This window comes from Malania oleifera, chromosome 1 (genome assembly GCF_029873635.1).
Source record: "Malania oleifera isolate guangnan ecotype guangnan chromosome 1, ASM2987363v1, whole genome shotgun sequence".
NCBI classification, from domain to species: domain Eukaryota; kingdom Viridiplantae; phylum Streptophyta; class Magnoliopsida; order Santalales; family Ximeniaceae; genus Malania; species Malania oleifera.
In genome coordinates this window covers 141,998,707-142,025,687 of record NC_080417.1, presented here as the reverse complement: position 1 = coordinate 142,025,687, position 26,981 = coordinate 141,998,707, and the positions used below count along the sequence as shown (strand labels likewise).

The 26,981-nt window shown below is 37.2% G+C and overlaps 1 protein-coding gene across 1 annotated transcript; it reads right to left on the bottom strand.

The window, feature by feature from the left end:
* Window positions 1-1,337: 1,337 nt before the first annotated feature.
* Window positions 1,338-5,507, bottom strand: LOC131149419 (G-type lectin S-receptor-like serine/threonine-protein kinase At4g27290). Its single transcript, XM_058099850.1, has 7 exons — window positions 4,229-5,507; window positions 3,871-3,987; window positions 2,683-2,834; window positions 2,374-2,584; window positions 1,970-2,207; window positions 1,722-1,869; window positions 1,338-1,643 (listed from the first exon to the last, which is right to left on the bottom strand). Exons 1-7 carry the CDS (start codon window positions 5,505-5,507, stop codon window positions 1,338-1,340), a joined length of 2,451 nt encoding a protein of 816 aa, XP_057955833.1.
* Between the last annotated feature and the right edge of the window lie 21,474 nt (window positions 5,508-26,981).

Genomic DNA, 26,981 nt, shown 5'->3' with positions numbered 1-26,981 from the left:
CTTTGAATACTCTTCTTCTTCAATCCATTTGCCATAGAAGTAGGTTTTTTGAATGCGTGGATGAATTTTTTTGACTGCTGATAACATTATAGATGTTACTAAGTCTCCAGGGTCAGCTACCTGGATTAGACACCCAAGCAATCACATTTTGAGATTCACTGTCCATATTCAGCATGCTTATCCCACCCACTTTGAGTAGGAAAAGATTTCCATCCCATTTTAATGACCAAAATTTCAGCTGTGCTAGAATATGTTACACCACTGAATTCAGGGAAAACATCTCACACTCCTTTGGAGATTCTTCATTTCACCCACATTGCCTCTATAAGTATTTGACTCACCAGCACACTCATAATGCTTCTATTAATATCTTCATGGGTTTGATACCTACATTGCAAGTTAAGATGGGATGCACTGGGCACCAGGACGAGGTTTAGTAAGTGAAATGAGTTTTTAAGTAAAAATATTTTGATGGATTTAGCTTAGCATCAGCCATTCAGCCAATTCCACAAGCCACTCCCGTAGTACTATGTGGAGCCTAAGGATCATATAAAGTTCCCATTAGAAAACTCACCAGGAGATGAGTCGTCAACTTCTCACATTATAGTAGACTCTTGAGAACCTACAATAACATTATAAAATTTCACTACTTGATCTAGAGTACCAAAAATTTGCATGAATTAGACATTGCATTTGGAAATTTCATTGCGGAACTAATAAAACTTTCCACTGTGCAGAGAAATTTATTGACTATAAGTACTTTAAATAGCAAAATACAATGTATTCAAATTGGTGCTAACACATTCGGAACAAAGCTACAGCAATTGGACATGTTCATTTTCTTGGAACAAGTTGTCATATGACCAAGTTGTCTTTTGGCAAGAAAGGCTGGAGTTCCGAGTTCCCGTTGAGGGGCTGCCAAACATGAAGACTCCCTTATTACTATCAATCAGCTACTAGAACCCTTTGCAGCACATTACATTCATTCCCACCCAACCTGTGAAGCGTCCTTTGGGTTGCTATTTGAATTCAGTGAACAAGAGGTCTTCCCAGCTTGGTCAAAAATAGCCCATGAGAAGGAATTGAAGTCTAGAAAGTTTAGTCACTTTCATATGATACAAAATTGATGGTAATTCTGATATCTACAGAGTGTCAGTATCAGCCTGTTAGGGGCTTAGTTTATCCCATTCCACCCAAACACCACCCTCCCTCCCTCCCCACCCCCCCCCCCAAAAAAAAAAAAAGGGAAAGAAAAAACTGAGCTCTTTTTACTAATTGACACATTGATACAATTTTCTAAATATGCTGGCATTGCATGCATGTCACTATGGAATTGTTTATCGAGCCTCCAACATTGTAATAGAAATCTCATTGGCTGAACGTGATTTACTCTGGCAGGATAAAGAAGTTGCTTCTTCAAATGGATCCCTATCAATTAAGAAACCCGGTTGTTTGGGCTGAGGCATCGGGCTCTCACTAACCAACATTAGAACCACAGATGACATGTTAGGCCTATCTTCGGGATGTTGTTGCACACATAAGAGACCAACATGAATGCATCGTAACACCTCAGATGAGGAGCAGTCATCATATAATTCGTTGACTAATTCAAGAGGTGTGCCTTCTTTCCACAATCTCCATGCCTGAAGCATGGCAATGCAAATTCATCATTAGTTGATCCAGTATGCAAAGATAATAAAAACACAGTTTATGATACTTACATGTCCAATAAGATTGCTGTAGTCTAGGCGATAAAAGCCTCTATTTTTCTTTCCACTGACTATCTCTAGCAGTAAAACACCAAAACTAAATACATCGGATTTTATTGAGAACAACCCATCAATAGCATACTCTGGTGCCATATATCCACTGTGGAACATCATTGAAAACAAAACATGTTACAAGTGGCAGAACTAACTAGTAGAGTATTTATTATTATGAATAGTCACTAAGTTCTTTTGATACTTACTACGTTCCAACAACTCTTTTTGTGTTTGCTATGGTCTGATCGCTACCGAAAGATCTGGCTATGCCAAAATCTGAAATTTTTGGGTTCATCTCATTATCGAGTAAAACATTACTTGCTTTGAGATCTCGATGTATTATCCTCAATCTGGAATCTTGATGAAGGTAAAGAAGACCTCGAGCGACTCCACAGATAATGTGTAAACGCTTAGACCATTCTAATAGTTTTTCTCTTGTTTGATCTGCCAAGTTTCACATTCAAGTCAATCCAATGTCATACTTGAGCTCCAATAAGAAGGGGGGGGGGGGGGGGGGAGGAGAGGAAGAAGAAGTCTTGTGTTAAATCCTATAAATGATAATTAGATAGATTAATCAGACTAAATTTTCTATGTTTTTTGGGAGTCATACCAAAAATAAAGAAGTCCAAACTTTTGTTAGGCATGTATTCATAAATCAACATCCTTTCTTCTCTTTCAATGCAACAACCAAGAAGCTTCACTAGATTTCGGTGTTGAAGTTTTGCGATCAATGTTACTTCATTTTTTAACTCAATTATTCCTTGTCCAGAATTCACTGACAGCCTCTTTACGGCAATTTCTTGTCCATCCGGTAGTGTTCCCTGAATAAAACCACCCATAAAAGAACTTTGATATGTTCTGCACAAATTACTAGTTTTTATTTCTCAAGGTCAAAATAGTAGGCATGTTGCACATATACCTTATACACTGGCCCGAAGCCTCCTTCCCCAAGCTTATCTGAAAAGTTATTAGTGGCGTTAGCTATTGTAGCTATTTTGAACGATGGCAGTTCAAAGTCTTCTTCCTGTCCTTCATTGATGGGTTCCTCTATTCTCTCGTTCACAACTTTTTCTGAAATATTAAGTGGAGGCATGATTTCAGTTATAGTGAAACAAGAAAGGGGGCTTGTGCATTCGTAATCTTTAAAATCAATTCCACAATCTCAAAATCAACACAAATTCATATATATATATATATATATATATATATTGCAAGAATGCAAAATGATCAAAATTTCCCAACTAAACACATATGTAAATAAACGATTAATAGGAGAATACCGACTAAAAATTGCTATATGAGAAAATAACAAAAATAGTGAATTCCAATGAGTAAGAAAGTACTATGCTTGGAGAAGCTGAGTTGACTTCATTTTTCCCTTATAGGGACCAATCTTAGTATTTTTCCTATTTACCATTTGATCTAACCCTTGCATTTTCCTTATTTTACCTTCTACTCTTGTGTTTATGTGTTTGCCTCAAAGGAATCAGTCTTACATACAAGTGAGGACACATCATTACTAATTAACATATACACGAGCATCCATATGCACACACATACATTGTATGAGAAATTTAAAAAATCGAAGAAAATAATTGTGTCAAAACTGGGGGCTATCAATGCAAAGAAGCTACCCCTAATTCAAGCAAATCAGTTGGTCAGACCTTATCATATTTGTCAGTGCTACCAAAGAATCAATGCCAAATTTGAGTAAATGAGAGCAGTTGCAATATTTCAGTTTGAAAGCTCTAATTTTATTTTTATTTTTCCTATTTTCTATTTCATCTAAGACTTCCATTTTGTACCCAAAATAGCATCACAAAACAGTTCAGTTTTAGAAATTAAACCAGTTTTCCAGTATTTTTCTGGTCATTGACAAGAAGTTTATAAAACATAAAAATGGGAAGTGAGCTTAGTTTTCTATGGGTTCAATTGTTATTTGTTTGAACTGAAAATTTCCTTTTTTAATCCAATATGCAAAATTTTCACCTGGCAGAGGATTCCGATAATAGCAATAGTGCCTTTCAGGGAAAATTCAACTGAGGCTCCATTACAATTTTCTCCTTTGTTGAAAATTTGATGAAGGTGGGATAAATCAGTAATTTACCTTTCAACTTTGTCCTTCTTTTGCAAATGTAGTAGCTTGTTATCAGCATCCCAGAAACAATGGCAACGGCAGCTACCACTATGACTGCTTTCTTCATCATAGGCCCGGTTCTCGACCCTTCATGGTTAAAATTAAAATAGAAAAGCAAATTATTGTTAAATTGTAGCTACAATGGCAATGAACTGGATGTAGATATGCCCAAAACAACGTCGATAGATCATGCAAAGCAAAGTAGAACGTATGATGCAGCGGGGAAATAACACAGAGAGAGAAAAGAGAGAAAGTGAAATGCATTGACTACTTCTACCTCACATCCAAATGTGCATAAAGGCACAACTAAAACTAAAGTGATCCTTACCTAATTCTGAATCAGACATTCGAATATAGATTTCCTGGCCTCCAACTGAAAACAGTCGAATATCAACTAGATCGCCAAACCACATGACGCAACCACTACCTTGTCCTCTAATATCTGTATTTGCATACGCAGTACATGAACAATTCATCAAGCATTTGGCCTTGCATTCCTTAAGATTCATACTCGTGTTCATCCAAGTATGATTAGTATCTGGCAATTTCAACCCACCAAATTTGGCAAAGCCATCTTTATTTCCACAGTTCAATGGCTCATTTCGAGCACATCCTTGTGACCAGTCCATTAAGTTCCATTTTTTGGGTGACTTAGGCTTGAAACCTTTCAAGCATTGACAAACAGGCGACTGACTGAAGTCACAAAGTCCATTGGCGCCGCATAGGCCGTATCTGTCACAGTAGTCTCTGGGCACTGATGAATATGCCTGCCATGTTTGCTGTGCTTGGATCCATACATAACGCTGTCGTGAATAATTGGTTTGATTCAACACAATCATTGAAATCAAAGATTTAACTTTGAGCTGGTATATATAGTAAATCTCATCAGTTGTGGAGATAAAGTTGTAATCATAAACTGGGTTCGGAATCAGGTCAGGTCCACCACTGAAATGAAGGCCATTCCACGGCCCAGATCGATAGTACTTGCTGGAGCCTAACCATATAACTAGCTCTGGGTAGTTATGAAGCTCCAATTCATAAAAAAACTCTCCAGGAGAAGGGTCATCGGGGCTCTTCCATGCAGATAGACGCCGATTAACACCTCTTTTTAAGTCCCACCCAAGCTTCATCCCTGGTAACAAAGTATTGGATGGATAGTCAAAGCTTTGCCACAAATAACTTTCCGGGTCATTGTCCTTTGCATCTCTCAGGACAAGATTTCCAGAATCCAAGAGCTGCACTACTGGATTCTTAGCCTTTTTTGACGAGTTTGATGACCAAACAGCGCTCCCATTTATCTGATTGAGCAGGACAAGTGTGCCTATGCTGTTAATCATCAAGACACCAGAAGAGTTATTGATCGGCTTGCCTCCATTTGCAACCCAAACAACTGTTCTAAGTGGGATGTTCTTGTACCAAATTCCTAGGTAACGTTTCTGGGAATTACCTGGACTAAAGAAACCCAGTTCAAAGCTTCCTTCCATGGAAACCAAAGTCTCGCTATCTCTCAAAGATTGGGATGGACTAATTGTATCTGCTGCATTGGAGAATTTGGAGAGGAGACACAGTAATTCAGTGCTCATAAACAGAAAATAAAGGAATCCCATTGATTCCTAGCTCTTTCTTGAGGCTATTTGCTTGCCAAGCATCTAGTTAGTTTCTGACAAAATATGGTTACCTGTTTTGTTTGAGGCAGAAACACAGGACCTTAATTGACTCCACGTATGGAGGACACGTAACTTTCGATGAATTTTATGAAAAACGCAAACGAAAAATATGAATCACCATAAAATAAAGCTAGGTGTTAGGAGTTGACAGTGTGACCTCGGTTAAATGGGGAGGAGAGAAATGTATTCACTTGCCTTCGTCAGGGATTTTTATTCTGGATGTTGTATAACTCGAATGATGGTTTGTGTAGTTTTGTTGATTGAATATAACTGCTAGTTCCACGTGTCATTGAGTATGAAGGTCATTTGTTTTCATGAATTCATTATTGTTGGAACTGATATTTCATACCTATGATGTGATGGACGCGGTAAGGGAGTTCTTCAAAGGTGATATGTTACCTCGGTATTTTTGTTCCTCTTATATAGTTCTTATTTCAAAAGTAAAGGATACTCAATTTTTTTGATAAATTTGGCCCAATAAGCCTTTGTAACGTAATCTATAAATTTTTTTCCAAATTCTTTGTTGACAAGCTATCGTTGGTGATTGATGATTTAATATCTTTTGAACAAGGTGTTTTTGTGAAAGGTAGGAGTATTTTTGAAAATATAACGCTTGCTTAAGATATGACAAAATTATTACATAGGCAAGTGAGAGGAGGTAATATGATGATAAAACTTGACATGAGCAAAGCATATGATCGAGTGGAGTGGCAGGTGGTAGATCAGATTTTCCATACTCTTGGTCTTTCAGATTGATTTTGTAAGGTGATTTAGAATTGTATTTCTACTCCATGATTTTCTGATATGATGCATAACACTTACAGAAGTTTTTTCAAGTCAAAAAGGTGCTTGAGGCAGGGGGATCCGTTGTCCCCGTATATTTTCATCATCATGGAAAAAATTCTTTCTAAATTAATTCAAAAAAAGATGTCCGAGAAGCGGATTTTACCGTTTGCGCATCCGAGTGGTGCACCTATTATATCGCATTTAATGTACGCGGATGATATTATTATATATGCTAATACTGGTAAAAAATCTGTTAGACAGTTAATGGAGGTGATCAAGGAGTATGAAAGCTGGACTGGCCAAAGGGTGAATAAAGATAAATTAGCTATTTTTTTTTCTCAAAGAAGTTGGGTGCTCAGAGAAAGGGAGAAATTCTACAAGTGACTGTTTTTATTGAAGGTAAGTTTCCTTTTACGTATTTGGGAGTGCTGATTGTGGATGGTAAATTAAAGGGATTGTGGATAGTAAATTAAAGGGCTGTCATTTTGATCCTTTAATTCAAAAAATCAGTAAGAAAATTAAGGGTTAGAAAAATAGACTGTTGTCTCAAGGAGGTCGACTAGTTTTGTTGAGACGTATGCTTTCGAGCATGTCATTACATCTGTTAACTATTCTAAATGCCCCGAAACTGGTGATAAAAAAGATATAAGGTATATTTGCCTCTTTTTCTGGGGATTTAATGATGGAAAAGAAAAAATGAAATGGAGAGCTTGGAAGAAATTATGTGTTCCTGTGGAGGAAGGAGGCATAGGAGTAAGGGACATTTCGGAAGTGCAATGTCGTTGTTTATGAAGTTTGGTTAACAGTTATTAACACAAAATTCTTCATGGGCTAGGTTTTTTAAAGCTAAATATGTTAAAGGAGGACATATTGCTCTTTCTAGGCCACATGGATCGGATTCTTCTTTTTGGAGGAAATTTTTGCAGTGTATACCTGAACTCTTAAGTAAATCCAAGTGGAAGGTTAGAGAAAAAGATGTAAAATTGTAATATGATAAGTTTCTGGATTCGGAACAGTTGTTTTCAGAATGTCCAGATAGTGCACATTCACATATAAGATTAAAAGAGTTGGTTATTAATAATGCGTGGGATGTGAAAAATTTGCAAAGGATTCTAGATTTAATAAAGGGAAGAAGTGATGGAAAAAGTTGGAAAATTTAGAAACTCTTCGGACATACTATTATGGCTCCCAGAAAAAAAATGGTTGTTTTAATACAAAGTCGGCATGGGATGCTATCAGAGTTAGAGCTCCAAAATTTGAGTGCACAAAGTGGGTTTAGAACAAATGGTTACCGAAGAAAATTGCCATCTGTATGTGGAAGGTTACTTTTGAATGCTTAAGCGCTGATGAAAAGGTGAGAAGGGTGTGGGTATCACTTGTTTCGGCTTCTGATTATTGTGAGATGGAGCAATCAGAAGATGTGGAACATGGTTTAAATAAGGGAGATATTGCGGCTGATGTATGGAGGAAGGTTTCGGTGGAGGTAGGTGTACCTTTCCTTAGGTACCAAAGTTGGAAAGAAAGGGTCCAAATGTGATTTAATAGGACTTCCCAATACTCTCAATTGAGAATATTGATGGATTTGATTCCTTATTTAGTAGTTTGGAGTTTGTGGAGAACGAGATATGTGGTTAGAATGGAGGGGAAATTAGAAAGTAGAACAGATGTGTGGCTGTCCATTCTTAGAGTGATCAAAGGTTTGTATAAACTGGATAAGATAGGTATGGCTTATATGAGGTACGTTTAGTTGGTTTCCTTTTGGTATTGATATATGTTTGTTTTTTCTTTTGTTTGGTTTGATGCGTGAGGTGTTTTATTGGTTTGTATGTTTCTTGGTTAGTTTTGTTTGGATTTGTAGTCCTATTTTTGGTAGATGTTGGTGTTCTTTTTCTTGGGAGACCTTTAATTTTTTTTTTTTCTATCTATAACCTCTCAATGCTTGTCTTGTAACCGCAGTATTCTTTCGCCAAAAGTGAGAGTATATCAATAAATAAATAAAGTTGTCGCCCTCCTTTAGTTTAAAATAATAATAATAAATAAATAAATACTTATGATGACTTTCCAAAACCTCTCGAGTGTCCATAACAGCCAAATTAAACGTGTAGTTATTGGCTGAATCTGTAGAGGGTGAGCCTTGACGAGTACCGCACAGCCCATTAATTGGATTTAAATTGACCGTCGGTGACACTAGGCTCTCCCCATGTCAAAGCGTGGGGCAGGTTCATTATTATATGTATATTTCCCGCTAGCTGACCAAAAATTTCCTCAACACAACTTCCTGTATGAGAAAATAGAGAAACTATTGAATAAGTGAATTAACACGGAAAGATTCAAATTAATTAAGCAAGGAAACCTATCTGTACAATAAAAAAAAGAATTTACAACTCAAAGTCAACGAGTGGTGCATAAAAAAGAATCTGAAATAATACAGCAGAGAGTCAAATGGTATATAATAAGAATCTCGTACAACCGACAATGGCGTATATAAAATTAGAAGTCATTCTTTAATTTTGATTAGTTATTAACCCGCTGCAAGTTGAGCTGGACGGTATTGGCACATGGATGACGAGTGGTGCAGCAAAAATCCATTCCTTAATCCTGATTTCTAGGAATTAATTACCCAGACTGCAGAAATAAAGTTCAAAAATTCTTCCGTAGGAATTTGACCATTTTCTTGTCATGGCCCAAAGAGTGGACATGGAGCAAGTCAACACATGCAAACAGGAATTATAGAATCACCAGTGGGTTCTAACTTTTCTACTTTCCTAGCTAGCTAGTCCTTACCCTTAATTTGCTTGCCACTGTGAGTATTTCTAGTCAAAGACAAACCCTGTGGTCTTTGCTGCGATTGAACATTTTGAAGTGCAGAGACAATCAGGGGAAACATGTTAGGCTTTGTGGAGCCTAATTGTGTTTGATCCAGATGGTGACTCAATCTGAAATAATGTTGCGTGGTTCTTTTAATGGGAGATTTTCTTACTGAGGCTTAGTCCATGGAGCGGAGGCTTGGACCGAAAATTCTTTTTGCTTGTTTTATAACCCATTGTGAATATTGTGCACATGATCAAGATATAAAAATTGTTGTTTTGGTGATTAGGGTTTAATTGATTGACGCAGCTTTTGAGAGAGAGAAAAAAAACTTGTACTTCTACACTTTGTATTTTTCCCTGATAGTAGTGAAATCCTTACAACTCTGTGGACATAGGCAAAATTACTGAATCACGTAAATACTGTCTTGTGCGTGTGATTATTTTTCTTTTGGCGTGTGTTTTTCTCTATTTTGTTTCTCACAAGTTTTTTAGAATTTCATGATACTTTCCCTACACGAATAATAGATAGGAAAATACTGCATATTAGAAAATGTTTTGAGGCATGTTACAATGTCGTTTTCCTTAAAACGTTATTTGCTCCCACCAAATCGGTGTGTCTTGAGTCATCAAATACGTTTTCAGAATACAATGAAGTCCAAAATATAATCTGATATCAGTTTGTGTTATACACAAACGAAAACCGATTACAAACACCTTTAGAATAATCTGAACAATTTTTTTCTAGAATTTCATCTCTGTAGAAAATAGAATTCATATTTGAAAAAGATATAATTTGTGAAAGTTTTATGTAAGAAATAGAAGGAGAGAATGATGAATTTTCTGTGTCTTTCATGGAGTTAACTATGTCTTTATATAAACAAAATTATACATTTTTCCGAAAGGTTGCATTTGTTCAAATCGTGAAGTAGATTCGACATAGTCACACCCTGCGTTGACTTGGTTGAGACTCTCAAGAATTCATGTTCAGTCGATGGTACCGTCGACCAGGTAGCCCCACTTGGTTGTGCCACTTGATCTTAAGAAATATAAGATTAATTTTAAGTCACCCAATCACAATCAATGGTCACGGTCTCCTAGGGGGCAACCCCCGAGAAAAGAAATTTTGGCCCGTTTTGTAGCCCATTGTGAATCATGTGCGTAGGATATATAGAAACCGTTGTTTTGGTGATTAGGGTTGGACAGACGCAGTTTTAGAAAAAGAGAGAGAGAGAGAGAGAGAGAGAGAGAGAGAGAGAGAGAGAGAGAGAGAGAGAGAGAGAGAGAATGTGCGGTTGCACTCTGTATTTTTCCCTAATACTAGTTGAAAACTAAGGTGTAGTCCCAAGAGAGGGGGTGAATTGAGTTTTAAAATTTCTTTTAAATCTTTTTAATTAATTATTGACTTCTTTGTTTGATTTAACAATCACACAAAAACCTAATTCTTTTTATACAATCCACAACACAACTAAACATTCGATCAACCACTCAAACCAATTAATTACAAAGTAAGTAACCAATCAATTAACTACACAATATTCAATCAAGATGTTTAGCTTGTTTACAGCCCTGTGGGTATGGTTATTTGATTCAAGCCCTGTAGTGAATGTAATTGGCCTTTCAATTTGATAATCAATATAATATCCACACTCTTCTCAAAATTTAGAATTCAAATAAACATTTAGTTAATAGGTTTTGAGTTGTTAACCAATTAATGTACTCCCTTATGGTTTTATCAAAGTATTGATCAACCAACGTACTCCCTTTCGGTTTCCGCAAGCCCAAAAATAAATTACACTTCAGCTTTATTTGAAATTCAATCCATGTAGTTTTTAAGATTAATGAATTTAAAACATCCGCACAGTTTATATGTGCTAAAAATAAAGAGAGTAAAGGAAAGAGAGAGACACCAGTTTTTACGAGGTTCGGTTTATCCCCAGCCTACATCCTTGCCTTTGGAAAACCACCAAAGGATTCACTAAACCAGTTCCTTTGCCGAGCGGAACAACACAATTACACACTCCTTCTGTAACGACCTGCTTAACTTATCAAATAATAAACATATTTAAATATATGATTAACCCAATCCGTGCGCAATGGGGATAGACCAGTCATAAATAGCGGAAACCTAAGCAACAGTAAGTATAAATTTACAACCATCCAACCATAAAACATAATACCAGAGTCTACTTACACCAAAATAACAAACATATATGTTCAATCTCCCATAACATTTCAAATACAACTAGGATCTCACAACAAAATAATCCTGATCCTAGTACAATATCTTACCCTCCTAGTAAGGTAACTCAACAAACTCAACGGCAACCACGACCCGTCAGTCTCTCAGGGTCTCTTGAAAAATTCATTAAATTCAGGGGTGAGACACTTCTAAGTAAGGGAAAATAAACTAAACACATCTGTGTGGCAACATGAACATTTCATACAATTATACATATACAATACATTTTATATATCTGTAAACATTCATCATATCGTACTGAATAATCATATACTTTCATATTTTCTAATAAATAATATCGTTCACAAAACATCTGTTATAGCTGATAATACTGAAAATATACCCAGGATGAATAGCTAGCTGGTGTCATGTATTGCCCCCTATAACGGGTTGTGCAGCCCGAAGGTGGGACCCAATAATGGCTGGCCAACCACTGCCGACTCAAAAACGTCTATAATGGGCCCGCCGCACCCTGGTTCGGACTGCCAGGTGGACGTCTACAACTCTACACTGAAAGCCACATCGACTATCCATCTCCCACCCCCTCGTGGGGTGGTTAGCACAAGTCTGAACATAGATATCTGATCTATATAGCTACCGTACCGAGCTCCTGAAACTGAACTAAACTAACATCCGGGTTCTGATAATATATAATACATGATATTATAGCATTTTTCATAATTTCATAAATACGACCTCGCGCCGAACATTTCATAAATACAGCCTCGCGCTGAAATCATTTCATTCATATCATTTTGAAAATAATCAATTATCATGTACTTATCAAAATCATCATAATATACTATATCTTTTCATAACTCCTGAAAACATGTTTTATTTATAATATTTGTCATATCATTACTTTTCATGAAAAATAACATTCATGCCACACAAGTTGAATAATTCCGTACATTTCATTCTAAAATCACATTATCCGAATAATAGCAGTATTTTCCCAATAACATACATTTTTTCAATAATATTCAAATATCATGCATGTTTTCCTGAAAATTAATTTACTGATAAATAATAATAATAAGCGTGAAAAATCACTACTTTAGTTTATTCCCTTACCTGACAACTAAAAGGCCCCTATGAAATCCTGGACTCAAACCCGTAGGATTTCTTGATCGATACCCTGAAAATGAAAACTCCTAATACTAAACTTCAGTATTTTCATGTGAATATCATTTCCTATAACTACAGTAAGACCAAATTTGGTATAAAAAGTCTTACCTCAACTCAGGGATGAATTTCAACTAGCTTCTACCAACAATCCGCTCCGGCAGATTTGGAGAGAACTTCCCCAGGAGCGTCGTGGTGGCTTCAGATCATCGAACAGCGAAAATCCAGCCCGAAATCGAAGAGAGAAGGGAGAGAAGCCAAAGGGAGAGAGAGAGAGAGAGAGAGAGAGAGTGATTTTTTTCTTGATTTTTTGCATTTAATCCGGATTTTAGGCTATTTATAGAGTCGGATTCGTCGACGAGACACGTCACCTCGTCGACGAGTCCTGTAGAAAGTTTGTCGACAAACCCATACCTTCGTCGATGAATTTCAGATTTCCCCAAAATCCTCTCTCGGTATCTTCTCGTTGACGAAACTTGTCTTCGTCGACGAAGCCCTCTTGTATCCTCGTCAACGAATCCCTTGTGTTCGTCAACGATGACCTGATAATTTTCTTGGTTCATTATTTCTCAGAATGCAACGTTGTCGATGAACGTGAAGCGTTTGTCGACGAAGTTGGCTGTCTCTTTCTATTACTATTTCCATTTCCCTCCCTTTTTATTATTTAAATATCATAATTTCTCCGGGTCATTACATTCTCCCTTCCTTATAAAATTTCGTCCTCGAAATTTACTATTCATGTGATTTATCGTCCATTGAAGGCAAAATGGTCTACTTATTTTATTACTTACCCTCACTTATGGCGGAGGAATACTGCGGTTACATTTCAAGTCCTGGGAGATTACATATACCAAAAGAAAATTCCCCCAAAACTAAAATATCACTTACTACTAGAATATTACATATACCTGCAAAAGAAATACTACCTATTTACTTACATTTTTTAATCACATATGGACTTCTTAGAATAATTGCAGGTATTTCTGTCTAATCTATTCCTTGAGCTCCCAAGAAGCCTCTTCTACTGCGTGATTCCTCCATAGAACCTTTACCAGATGAATTTTCTTATTACATAGTTCTTGTTCCTTTCGGTCCAGAATATGCACTAGTACCTTCTCATAGACTAGCGAATCACTGAGCTCTAACTCACCATAGCTGATAATATGAGAAGGATCTGGGACGTATTCCTTTAACATGGATACGTGGAATACGTCGTGCATCCTGGATAGTATAGGTGGCAAATCTAGCCTGTAGGCAACTGGTCCCACTTTCTCTAAAATTTCAAACGGACCGATAAACCTAGGGCTAAGTTTACCCTTCCTACCAAACCTCATAAATCCTTTTAACGGAGCTATTTTCAAAAATACATGATCACCCACATCAAACTCCAAACTCCTGCGGCGATGGTCGACATAACTCTTCTGTCGACTCTAAGGTGCACTGATTCTATCATTGATGAGCCAAATTTTATCATACGCCTGCTGTACCAGCTCTGGCCCCACAACTTGCCGCTCACCCATCTCATCCCAATACAAAGGAGATAGACATCTCCTATCATACAGAGCCTCAATCGGTGTCATGCCAATACTAAACTGGTAACTGTTATTATACGCGAACTCTACCAGCGGCATGAAATGAGTCCAACTACCCTCAAAATCTAATACACATGCCCGGAACATATCTTCTAGTATCTGTATCATCCTCTCAGTCTGCTCATTTGACTAAGGATGGAATGCCATGCTAAACGATAGTTGAGACCTTAGAGCGTCCTACAAACTTCTCTAGAACCGTGACGTAAAACGCAGGTCTCGATCTGACACAATAGATACAGGCACTCCATGAGAATGAACTATCTCCTGAACGTAAATCTCCACCAAACGACTAAGGGGATAGCTGATCTTGATAGGGAGTAAATGGGCGGTCTTAGAGAACCGGCCTACTATCACCCAAATCGCATTTTGGCCATGCAATGTCAACGACAGCCCTGAAACGAAGTCTATGGATATATGATCCCACTTCCACTCTAGGATAAATAGTGGATGCAACTGACCTGCTGGCCTTTGGTGCTCAGCTTTTACCTGCTGGCATGTCAAGCACTGGGTTACATATTCGGCAATCTCTCTCTTCATACCACTCCACCAATAAAACTCTCGCAGATCCGTGTACATTTTCGTACTGTCAGGATGAACTAAATACAATGATCTACGAACCTCCTCTAAAATAGTCTTCCTAATGTTAGAATCAGTAGGAACGCATAATCTGGAACGGAACTGCAAAGTTCCATCATCTGCAATATTAAATTCCTCCCCCTGATCACTCTCCACTCTATCCATCACCTTTACTAATTCTGGGTCTTCTTTCTGAGCAACTTTAATTCTTTCATGCAGAGTAGGTTGTACCACTAGGCTGGCGATATATACCTGTGGGTCACTCTCAGCCAACTCGATGCTGAGTCTCTCCAGATCCATCATGATTGAATGCTGGATCTCCATAGCCCTCAACGCTGATTCCCTAGATTTCCTGCTCAGTGCATCAGCCTAGGTGGTAACTGATAGTACAATCAAAATATTTAATTAACTCTAACCACCTTCTCCGTCTCATATTCAGTTCCTTCTGAGTGAAGAAATATTTTAAGCTCTTGTAGTCAGAGAAAATCTCACACTGCTCATCATACAGGTAATGCCTCCAAATTTTCAATGTGTGTACCACTGCAGCCAATTCAAGATCATGGGTAGGATAGTTCTTCTCGTATTCTTTCAACTATCTGGACGCATATGCCACCACCCTGCCATGCTGCATCAATACACAGCCAAGTCCCTTCAAAGACGCATCACTGAAAATAGTATAACCCTTACCCCCAGACGGGATAATCAGCACTGGTGCTGTGACTAGCCTCTACTTCAATTCCTGAAAACTCTGCTCACAATTATCGTCCCATTTAAATCTAGAATTCTTCCTAGTCAATCGTGTCAGAGGCCCTAATAAAGCTGAGAATCCATCAACAAAACAACGGTAATATCTGGCTAACCCCAAGTGATCTCCTGTACGTTCCTCGGTCTAGCTCAATTCACTACCACCTCAATCTTACTAGGATCGATAGAAATTCCATCTCCTAAGATAACATGCCCCAAAAACATAACTTTCTCGAGTCAGAAGTCTCATTTAATGAATTTAGCATACAACTTCTTTTCCTTGAGCATCTGTAAAACCTGCCTCAAATGTATCTTGTGCTCTTCATAGTTCCTCGAATAGACCAGTACATCATCAATAAAAACAACCACAAACTGATCTAAATATGGATGAAAAATCCTATTCATCAAATCCATAGATATCGTAAGAGCATTCGTCAGACCAAATGGCATAACAAGGAACTCGTAATGCCCATATCTGGTCCTAAAAGTCGTCTTCGATACATCTTCTGCTCTCACCTTTACTTAATGGTAGCCTGACCTAAGGTCGATCTTAGAATATACCTGTGTACACTAGAGCTGGTCAAACAAATCATCTATACGGGGTAGAGGATATGTGATACCCCATGGATGAAAGACTTAAAAGATTAGATGTTACTACCCATATCAACAAGGTGCACCTTTCTTTTCAGGAGCCTTCCCATAAGAACTCCATAGTTAAGCGTGCTTGGCTTGGAGCAATCTTGGGATGGGTGACCACTTGGGAAGTTTTCTCAAGAAGTGTGTGAGTGAGGAAAAAATACATTGAAAAGGACACATGTTGGTTTGTGAGACCAGTCATTAGTCCGATAAAGGCCCATCCCCCTGTTGTCTAGTCCAGGTGGATGAGGAGAGACGCAGTGCTCCCTGGCAGACCCAGGTTGGGGTGTTACAAATGGTATCAGAGCCAACACCCAGTCGAAAGTATGATGTGATTCACATCGCCTGGGTTTGGAAATGTGGGTTTGCAACGAGGACATTGCATTCTATAAGTGAAGGAGAATGTGATACCCCATGGATGAAAGACTTAAAAGATTAGATGTTACTACCCATATCAACAAGGTGCACCTTTCTTTTTGGGAGCTTTCCCATAAGAACTCCATAGTTAAGTGTGTTTGGCTTGGTGCAATCTTAGGATGGGTGACCACTTGGGAAGTTTTCTCAGGAAGTGTGTGAGTGAGGACAAAACACACTGAAAAGGACACGTGTTGGTTTGTGAGGCCAGTCATTAGTTCGATAAAGGCCCGTCCCCCTGTTGTCTAGTCCAGGTGAAGGAGGAGAGAAGCAGTGCTCCCTGGTAGACCTAGGTTGGGGTGTTACAGGATATTTATTCTTGATGGTCACTTTGTTAATCTCCTTGTAGTCTATGCACATCCTCATAGACTCGTCCTTCTTCTTCACAAATAATACTGGAGCTCCCCATGGAGATACACTAGGTCGTATGAAGCCCTTATCAAATAAATCCTGCAACTGATCTTTCAGTTCTGCCAACTTTGCTGGCGCCATTCGATACAGTGCTTTAGAGATCAGCGCTGTACCTGGAAGTAGATCAATGAGAAAATCTACCTCACGATCAAGTGGCAAACCTGGCAATTCATTTGGAAACACATCAGTAAACTCCTTTACTACTGGCGTACTGGTGAGCTTCATTTCATTGCCTGTTGTTTCCTTCACGAAGGCCACGAATCCCTGACAACCACTCAAAAGCAGTTTCCTCACCTGAACAGCTAAAACCATTTGAGGTAAAGATTGTACTCGTGACCCTGTAAATCTGAATTATGGTCGTCCTAGAGATCTAAAAATTACTTCTCTCGCATGGCAGTCTATACTGGCAAAACTAGCTACTACCAATCCATGTTGAAAATAATATCAAACCAATGCAAGTCTAGTACTACCAAATCAGCAGATAGAATCCTCCCTTGAACATCAACTAGACAACCACGGAGTACCCTACTACACCTCACTACTGACTTGGTCGGTGTAGCTACTAATAATTCAACATCTAATGCCTGTGCTTCAGCCCCACATAATTTAACACATTCCATAGATGCAAACGAATGCATGGCTTTTAAGTCAAAAAGTGCAATAACTTTAAATGAAAATATATTAATCGTACCTGTCACCACGTCGTCGGCTGTCTTAGCATCACCTGGTGTCAGAGCAAAGACCCTGGCTAGGGCCATATTCCGCTGCTGGCCTCCACATGGTGCCTGGTAGCCTCCTCGAGTAGGTCTAGGAGCAGGAGCAGCACCAATCTGATTTTGAAAATCCCTCATCACATGCCCTAGCTCCCCACAATGATAGAAAATACCTCGCTCAGCATGACACTCTCCTAGGTGCCTCTTCCCACAAGACAAACAAGTTGGAGATGGCTGCACACCCTGAAAACCACGATTCCTGGTCTCCTATCTCCTGTCTCCTGTCTCTATAATAGCCACCTCTCTTCCATGAACCACGGCCGACTCCCTGCTGGGAACTGGAAGGTTCGAATCTCTTCTTCTGCCTTTGCTCCTCAGCCTCCAACCGCTCCCCAATCTCCGCTATAGTGGCTCTATCCACTAGCTCAGCAAAATCCTACAATTTTAGAATCGACACCTGCTTAAGTATTTCTCTCCTCAGACCTCTCTTAAACTGCCGTACCTTCTTTGCTTCATCTGGTATGATGTACGGGGCGAAGCGAGATAATTCAATGAACCTGGCCACGTACTGCCGTATGGTCTGCTGTCCCTGCTTCAGATTCAGGAACTCCTTAATCTTTACTTCCCTTGAGGAGGCTGGAAAATACCTATCGAAGAATGTCTCCTTAAACCGCTCCCATGTCATCTCCACAAGTATCGTCCTCTGCTGCTCCAAAAGTTTCACCACTGACCTCCATCTCTCGGCCTCCCCAATTAGCTTATAGGTAACAAATAGCACCCGCTGCTCCTCTGAATAATGTAGTACCACAAATATTTTCTTTATCTCCTGGACCCAATTTTCAGCGACTGCAGGATCTGTTCCACTTGAGAAAGCCGGAGGATTCATCTTTATGAATTTCTCTATTGAACTACTATGGCCTTCCGATGGACCACCCTGTTCCCTCGAACTCTTGGCAATTTCTATCATAACCTACTATGCCACGCTACGTAAGACGGCATCCGAATCGCTACCCGCAGCGCCTGAGGGTCTAGCACCCTCATTCCCACTAGCATGGGCACTATTGCCACTAGGGTCCATCCTGAAAAACAAATAACTTAATTCAGAACCCCTTCGCTAAATATATCCCCCAACCACTATAGTATTTATTCCTAATTAATCCATCTCTCCTTATCTTAATTCAAAATTCAATCCTTCAACCTAGATACCCAACTTGACGATAGTGTACCATGACTTTCCTGAAATTGTCACCCCAGGAAAATCACACAAACCACCACGGAAATCCTGCATCTAGACTACAAGACTAGACCTCAAATTCCCTTATCCTATATTCTGGTATTATTACTACTGCACTCTAGAGTCTACAGAACCTAATATCCTAGGCTCTAATACTAAACTGTAACGACCTGCTTAACTTATCAAATAATAAACATATTTAAATATATGATTAACCCAACCCATGGGCAATGGGGATAGACCAGTCATAAACAGCGGAAACCTAAGCAGCAGTAAGTATAAAATTACAACAATCCAACCATAAAACGTAATACCAGAGTCTACTTACACCAAAATAACAAACTTATATGTTCAATCTCCCATAACATCTCAAATACAACTAGGATCTCACAATAAAATAATCCTAATCCTAGTACAATATCTTACCCTCCTAGTAGGGTCACTCACCAAACTTAACGGTGGCCACGACCCGCCGGTCTCTCAGGGTCTCCTGAAAAATTAATTAAATTCAGGGGTGAGACACTTCTCAATAAGGGAAAATAAACTAAACACATCTGTCTGGCAACATGAACATGTCATGCAATTATACATATACAATACATTTTATATATCTATAAACATTCATCATATCGTACGGAATAATCATATACTTTCATATTTTCTAATAAATAATATCGTTCACAAAACATCTGTTATTGCTGATAATACTGAAAATATACCCAGGATGAATAGCTAGCTGGTGTCATGTATTGCCTCCTATGACGGGTTGTGCAGCTCGAAGGCGGAACCCGACAATGGCTGGCCGGCCACTGCCGAGTCAAAAATGTCTATAAGTACGATGGGCCCGCCGCACCCTGGTCCAGACTGTCAGGTGGACGTCAACAACTCTACACTGAAAGCCACATCGACTGTCCATCTCCCACCCCCAGGAGCATCGTGGTGGCTTCAAATCCTCGAACTGGCGAAAATCTAGCTTGAAATCGAAGAGAGATGGGATAGAAACCGAAGGGAGAGAGAGTGTGTGATTTTTTTCTTGATTTTCTGCGTTTAATCCGAGTTTTAGGCTATTTATTGAGTCAGATTGGTCAACGAGACATGTCACCTCGTCGACGAGTCTTATAGAAAGTCCGTCGATGAACCCATACCCTCGTTGATGAATTTCAGATTTCCCCAAAATCCTCTCTCGGTATCTTCTCGTCAACGAAACTTGTCTTCGTCGATGAGGCCCTCTTGTACCCTCGTCGACGAATCCCTTGTGTTCGTCAACGAGGACCTGATAATTTTCTTGGTTCATTATTTCCCAAAATGCAACATCGTCGACGAATGCGAAGCGCTTTTCAACAAAGTCGGCTGCCTCCTTCTGTTACTATTTCCATTTCCCTTTCTCTTTATTATTTAAATATCATAATTTCTCTGGGTCATTACACCTTCAGTAGGTTAGAGCCCGCCTCTCTAAGTGATATCCCCTCACTCCGTCACTCCTTCAAGTAGTCTAGAGCAGCACCTCTCCAAGTCATCCCCCATGCTTAGCCAACGATCCCATAATCCTAGAATCGTCAAAAACACTACAGGACAAAATTTAAAACAAGGTGTACAAGAGATGCTCTCAAAAGAGCTGATTAGTACAAATTCAGAACTATATACTTCAAAGCAATTCAAATATGAAATTAAGATTAAAGCTCCAAGAGTATATCACCGATTGGTTCTTTCAATGAATGAAATAATTTAGAATTGTAGCACAAGATTGGTGATTTAGAATTAGCAAAAACCTTAGCAAATTTTCATGCAAGTTGAGAATGAGAGAGCCTTTGAGTGTTGAGAACAATTGAGAGAGCATAAATGCTGAATTTGATTCTTGATATATGAATTAATTGATCTTGGGTGTATTTATAGAGTTAGAAAAGCATCTAACTCGATCCCCAAGTTTACTTGGAGTAGTGTCCAAGTTTTGAACAAGTTTGAGCCCCAAGTAATTGACTTTTCAAAAATATGTCTATTATAAATTTTAAAATCTGCCGCATAGCAGTAGCCTGAGGGGTTCTAGTCAGTCACCTGTCAATGAATTACACAAATAAAATACGCAGGCAGTAGGGTAGCAGTCGCTTGTCACCTTGGGGTCAGGCGCCTGTCACTGAATTTCCCTATTTTTAAAAAATAGGCAGAAGGGTGACAATAGCCCAATGAAACTTGGTCAGACCTCTCATTTTGCATCATCAGGCACCTGTCATGACCTAGACAGTAGCCTAACGACCTTCTGTTTGTATATTTTAAAAACCTATAAGGTGGTAGCCTACTGACTATGTTTAGTCAGGCTTTTGTCAAGTAAAAATTTGGTTTTTAAAATATTTTTTATATTCACTCTCTTTGCTTCTTAATTCTTGGAATATAAATTTGTTCTCTTTGAAAAATATGTTCCAAGTTTTAAAATTAAGGTCTCTAAGTCTCTTTTTCCTAATAAGCTTCAAAATGATTTCATACGCTAAATATATTTGAAGTACTTACAATACAACTCCTATTGACTCTCTTCCTTTCTTTGATTTCTCTTTGTTGCTAAGCTTCAATGATCCTTTGAGCTTTCATTCTTGAAGCTTTATCTTTAATATCAATGCTCTCATGATCTTCAAGCTTTATCTTTGAATTTAAGCTTTAAGTAATCCATGCACTAAGCTTCATTTGATTTTCTTTCTTTGGAATACAAGCTTTGTGAGCACTTGACTTTGCGTCGTCATAGTTGAGTCCTAAAATGACATTTCTTAACTAAATATGTTAAGTTCCACTTGTTTGTTAGCGTCAAAACAGGATGTTAAGCCTTGTAAGGCCAACAATCTCCCTCTTTTTTATGATGACAAACAAGGAGTAAAAATTGGAGTGAGCCTTAAAAAGACTCCCCCTTACAATAAGTATCATCTTAACAATATTTGTAATATCAATATCTATTTCAAAAACTTTTTTACAATCATACTCATCACTTTATTCAAGTACAAGGTTACATTATTCAATATCACTCATCACATTATTCAAGATCAAGTTTATCAATCAATATCAAATACTTCTCTCCTTTTATATTCATGCTCAATTTTTGCTCAAAACTTCTCCCCCTTTTGACATCAATCAAAAAGAGTAAAAAAAATGATTAAGTTCAAATAAAATCACATTTTGAGCATATCATCAAACATGCATACCAAACACATGTACACACTCAATTTATTATTTTTCAATATAGCATGTGTGTGTTTTAATAGTCATGCATATGTGTTGTAACATCTTTACTAACAACATTTTCCCTTTTGACATTATTCAAGATACCAATTGTTGATTTCAAGATACCAATTGAACTTTTGAATTGTGATACCAAGTAAGACATTAAAGAATAATACCATTTGAAATTTGAAAATTATGCTACCAATTTAAAATTTCATTAATTCATCATATCAATTTGAAAATAGAGAAACAATCACAATATAAGCAATAAGTCATAACACTCCCCCTGAATTTAACACGTTTAGATTTGATATTAATTATGCTTTTAAGTTTATCATCTTATGCTTCAAATATTGATTTATATCACGTATGTGCTCATGGAGACCAATATCAATTACCTTGTCAATATAATCAATATCTACATGCCCATGAATACAATTATGCTAGGCATGCTCAAATTCCAATTTAACTTTTTAAATTGTGAAATCAAATGAACTTTTAAATTGTGATACCAATTAAAGTATTCATGGATACAAATATACTTTATAGATACCAAAGCTAATATTATGTATAGCTCATGGATATCATATCAAAATTCATGCTTCAAAATCAAACTCAAATAATTTCATGCTCAAGTTTTCAATATATAGTGAGTCACAAATCATCAATCATTTTCTTGTCTTTGGAGATTTCAAGATATACACATGTAGCATATAGTATATCAGCATAACATTTAAGGAGAGAGCATATCATTATCATTTGCATTGTACTACCATTTTGCTCAAGTTGTTTCATATTCTCAAATATATTTTTCTTAAAAATAACATGCAATAAGCTTGATTTTTGTTTTACATTTTCTTCATATGGGTTCCCAATATTCATATTACTTTTCAAAACTCAATACTTTCTAATTTAAGGCTTGTATGATTCATTCATTAATTGAAGCCAACAATTTGTTTCATTAGTTTCAATAAGATCAGCATTGATAAGCTTGAAAAATTTTATCCTTATTTTCTATTTCAATTTTATTCAATATCCTTGTATGATTTTCCATAGACTTGATATCAAGGGTCTGGATTGTTTAGAAAGTGATGTTTCTTTAATTCACCAAACTTGTTTTGTTTTTACACCCTCTCTTTTTAATGGACATTCAAACTTTATATGTCCCTTCTTTTTACATAGGTAGCATGTGGTGTGAGTGTAAGCATTTGAAGAAGTTATTGCAGTCCTTGGAGGCTTTTGTAAAGTACCTCATATAGAGGTTTTTCTTCTTTGTATTTTCAACTCACTTAAATCCTATTTCTTATTTGTTTAAGGACATTCTTTGTGATCCTATCATTTTGTCAAAGTTTTCTTTTCCTTTTGTGAAATTGTAAATGATCTTTTCTTTATCTTCAATTTGACTTTTGAGATCATTTATCTCAATATCTTTCTTCTCATCAATATTCTCTTGTGATTTCTCTAATTCTTGAGACATTTTTTTGATTTTATCCTCTAATTCAGAAATATATTTGTCTTCTTAATTCTCCATAGAAGTTTGGAATTTTAAGTCTTTTACTTCCTTCTCTTGGCCTTACAAGGCTTAACATCTTATTTTGATACTAACAAATAGGTAGAACTTAACATGCTTTATTTAAGTAATGTATTTTCAGAACTCAATGATGAGTGCAAGGTTAAAGAATTCATGAAAGCTTGTACTTCAAATAAGGATGACTATATCAAGCTTGAAGCATGGATTCAAAAATGGATTTAAAGATAAAGCTTGAAGATCATGAGAGCATGAGGATTAAAGAGAACTTGATGAAAGCTTAAAGAAAGATGAAGCAAGCATAAAGACCTCAAGAAATTCAAGAATTGAAATTTTGAAAGAGTCTATAGGAAATTTCATGTAAGTACTTCAAATAATTTCAATATGGATACATGAAACTCTTAGATTAATTTATTGGACCTAGATACTTTTTAACATACATGGAAAATATTTTTATAAGGTCAAAAATTATTTCAAAAAGGTTAGAATCATTTTTGGAATGAAAAGCACCAAGAATTCAAATTCAACAAAAATTCAAAATCTCTCTCAATTGCTCTCAAATTCTCAAGGCTTTCTCTTACTTTCAACTTGCACGAATTCAACTAACTTTTTGCTGATCTTCTTCCGCTGGAATTGTGCTACAAATTATAAATTTTTCAAGCATTGAAAGAATTAATCGGTGATATACTTCATTGAGCTTCAAGTTCATTTCCATATTGTTATTTACTTTGAAGTATATTAGTTTCTAAATTGTTGTACTAATCAGCTCTTTGTGTGAGCAAGTTCTTGTATACATCTATTTGATTTATTTCTTGTAGATTGACAATTCTAAGGATTGTTTGGATGGTTGGCTAAGTAAGGGGATATTGCTTAGAGAGGCGGACTCTAGCCTAATTGAAGGAGTGACCGAACGAGGGGATATCGTTTGGAGAGGCGGGCTCTACCGTATTGAAGGAGTGTGTAAAGGTATTGTTCCGCATAGTAAAGGAACAGATTTAGTGAATCCTTTGGTGGTTTGCTGAAGGCGAGGACGTAAGCTGGGTATAAGCCGAACCTCGTATAAATCTCCGTCTCACTCTCTCTTTCCCTTACTCTTTATTTTCAGCATATTTAAATTACGTGGATGGTTTAAATTGCAAATCATATATACTACGTATATTTGAGAATCAAGTAAACTTAAAGTTTAAATTTGATTTGGGTTGCGGAAACTAAAAGGGAGTACGTTGGTTAAACCATATCTTACGGAAACCATACGGGAGTACGTTACTTGGTTAAACATCCCAAAGATAAATTAACTGAGTGTTTATTTGGATTTTGAATATTGGGAAGAGGGTGAATATTGTGTTGGATTTTATATTACACATCATATTAAGCAAATCAATTAATACAAGGCTTCACATCAACAAACACAAATTATCATTCACTACAGGGCTTAATTCAAATTTATATCCAGGGCTGACAACAAAAGTTATATTGTGATTGAATGGTTTAAAATTTGATATTGAGTGGTTTGTGTTTATATTTCAAAGAGTTTCGAATCTTGCAAATTTTCATCAATCTAAATTGTGCTACAAGTAACTTGTGCTTGAAAAATCATTTGGTTGTTTGTTTTCAAATTGTGGATGATTGGCTTGATTACTTGAATGATTGATTACTTGTTTGGCTAAGCAATAGTGTTGTTGATTGATTAAAAGAATTAAGTTCTTGTGTGATTAGTAAATCAAGCAAACAAGTCAAGAATTGGTTAAAAGAAATAAAAGAAGTTTAAGGATTCCTAAAAAGAATTAAAAGAAATTTTTATAATCCAATTCCCCCCCCCCCCCCTCTTGGGACTACACCTTGCTTTTCAATTGGTATCAGAGAGGGGTTATAGAAAATCTTAATTAGTAGCTATAAAAAGATCTAAATGGCTCAATTAGGCATAGCTCCCTTTGGAAAGAGACAATCTTTAACTAGGCCACCAATCTTTTATGGTTTAAACTATACCTTCTGAAAAAAGAGAATGCAAATATATCTTCAAACTATGAATTGGAAAACATGAGAGGTTGTCATGGAAGGTGACCAAATTCCCACTAAGATAGTTGATGGAAAACAAGTCTCTAAGGAGAAAATTGATATTACAGACTTAGACTATAAGATGCTACAACTAAATTCTAGTGTCATTAATGCTCTATATTGTGCTTTAGATGCCAATGAATTTAATAGAATAATGGCTTGTAGATCAGTTAAGGAGATATGGGACAAATTATAAGTAACATATGAAGGCACTATAGATGTAACTACCCGAAGAATAATGTCATTTAAATAATAAAGAGGGAGGAAAATGGAAATAGGAACAGAAGGAGGCAGCAGACTTTCAGCGCCGCGTTTCCTCTTTCTCTCTCCTACAGTTCTCCTTCCAACTTTCTTCTATTTCGACCGGGTCAGTTGTCGGATTGAAGATCTGAGGCCACCACGACGCTCCTGGCAGAGTTCTTTTCAAGTCTGCTGGGGCAGATCGTCGATGGGATTGAGTCGAATTTCTCCCCAAAATCAGGGTAAGGTCTTTTATTCAGTTCTTGACCTTCTGGGAGTTGTAGGAAATGATGTAGACCAGGAAATATTGATATTTGGTTCTGGAAAATGTGGTTTTCAGGGTATGGAATAGGAAGCCCTATGGGTGTAGGACCAGTATATGATAGGGGCTTTTCGACAATTTGGTAAGGAAAACATACTATGCTAGGAAAACCTAGTATGATTTCAGTATAAAGTTTATGTTTTTATCAAATTATTATTCAGAGCAAAAATTTGAGCAATTTATTATTAAGGTTAAAATATTTTAAATTATTGTGTGCCATGAGAGTATAAATACAGTATAGAAACATGTTTATATAGTATTTTCAGGAATATGTTTTACACAATATACAGAGAATGAAATGTGTTTACAGTATCTTTCAGAATACCATGATTTTATAGTTTTACAGCACCATAACAGGTAGATTTACAGTTTATCTCAGAAAGATGCAATTATTACAGATTCATGGTAAAATAGTTGGTTGTATATAGAAACGTATTATATAGTATCAAACCCTGATGGATCAGACAGCAGAGCACAGTACCGTAGCTACAGATATACAGATATTCAGCTCAGAGTGCAACCACTTAACTCAGATAGTAAGTGGTATGAGGTTGATCGTGTCTAGTTATGGACAGGCTCCCCATTAAATATGGGTTGAGGAGGGCTGATCTGACTGAGGAGTAGAGTGGTTTATCCCAGTAGGCAAACTAGGATAAATCCAGCTTTCGGGCCACACAACCCTATCATGAGGGGTTAAATCATGACATACAACCATCTAGGGAAATATTCTCAGATATTATAGTATTATCAAGTTTTATAAAATAGTAGTATTATTATGAAAAGTAATT

Bases quoted from the DNA above. Each gene is read 5' to 3' on its own strand.
- LOC131149419 (XM_058099850.1), bottom strand. From the start codon at position 5,507: ATGGGATTCCTTTATTTTCTGTTTATGAGCACTGAATTACTGTGTCTC. The intron at 3,988-4,228 runs GTAAGGATCACT...TTAACCATGAAG, and splicing joins AATGTCTGATTCAGAATTAG to GGTCGAGAACCGGGCCTATG. The intron at 2,585-2,682 runs GTATATGTGCAA...GGTTTTATTCAG, and splicing joins GCTTCGGGCCAGTGTATAAG to GGAACACTACCGGATGGACA.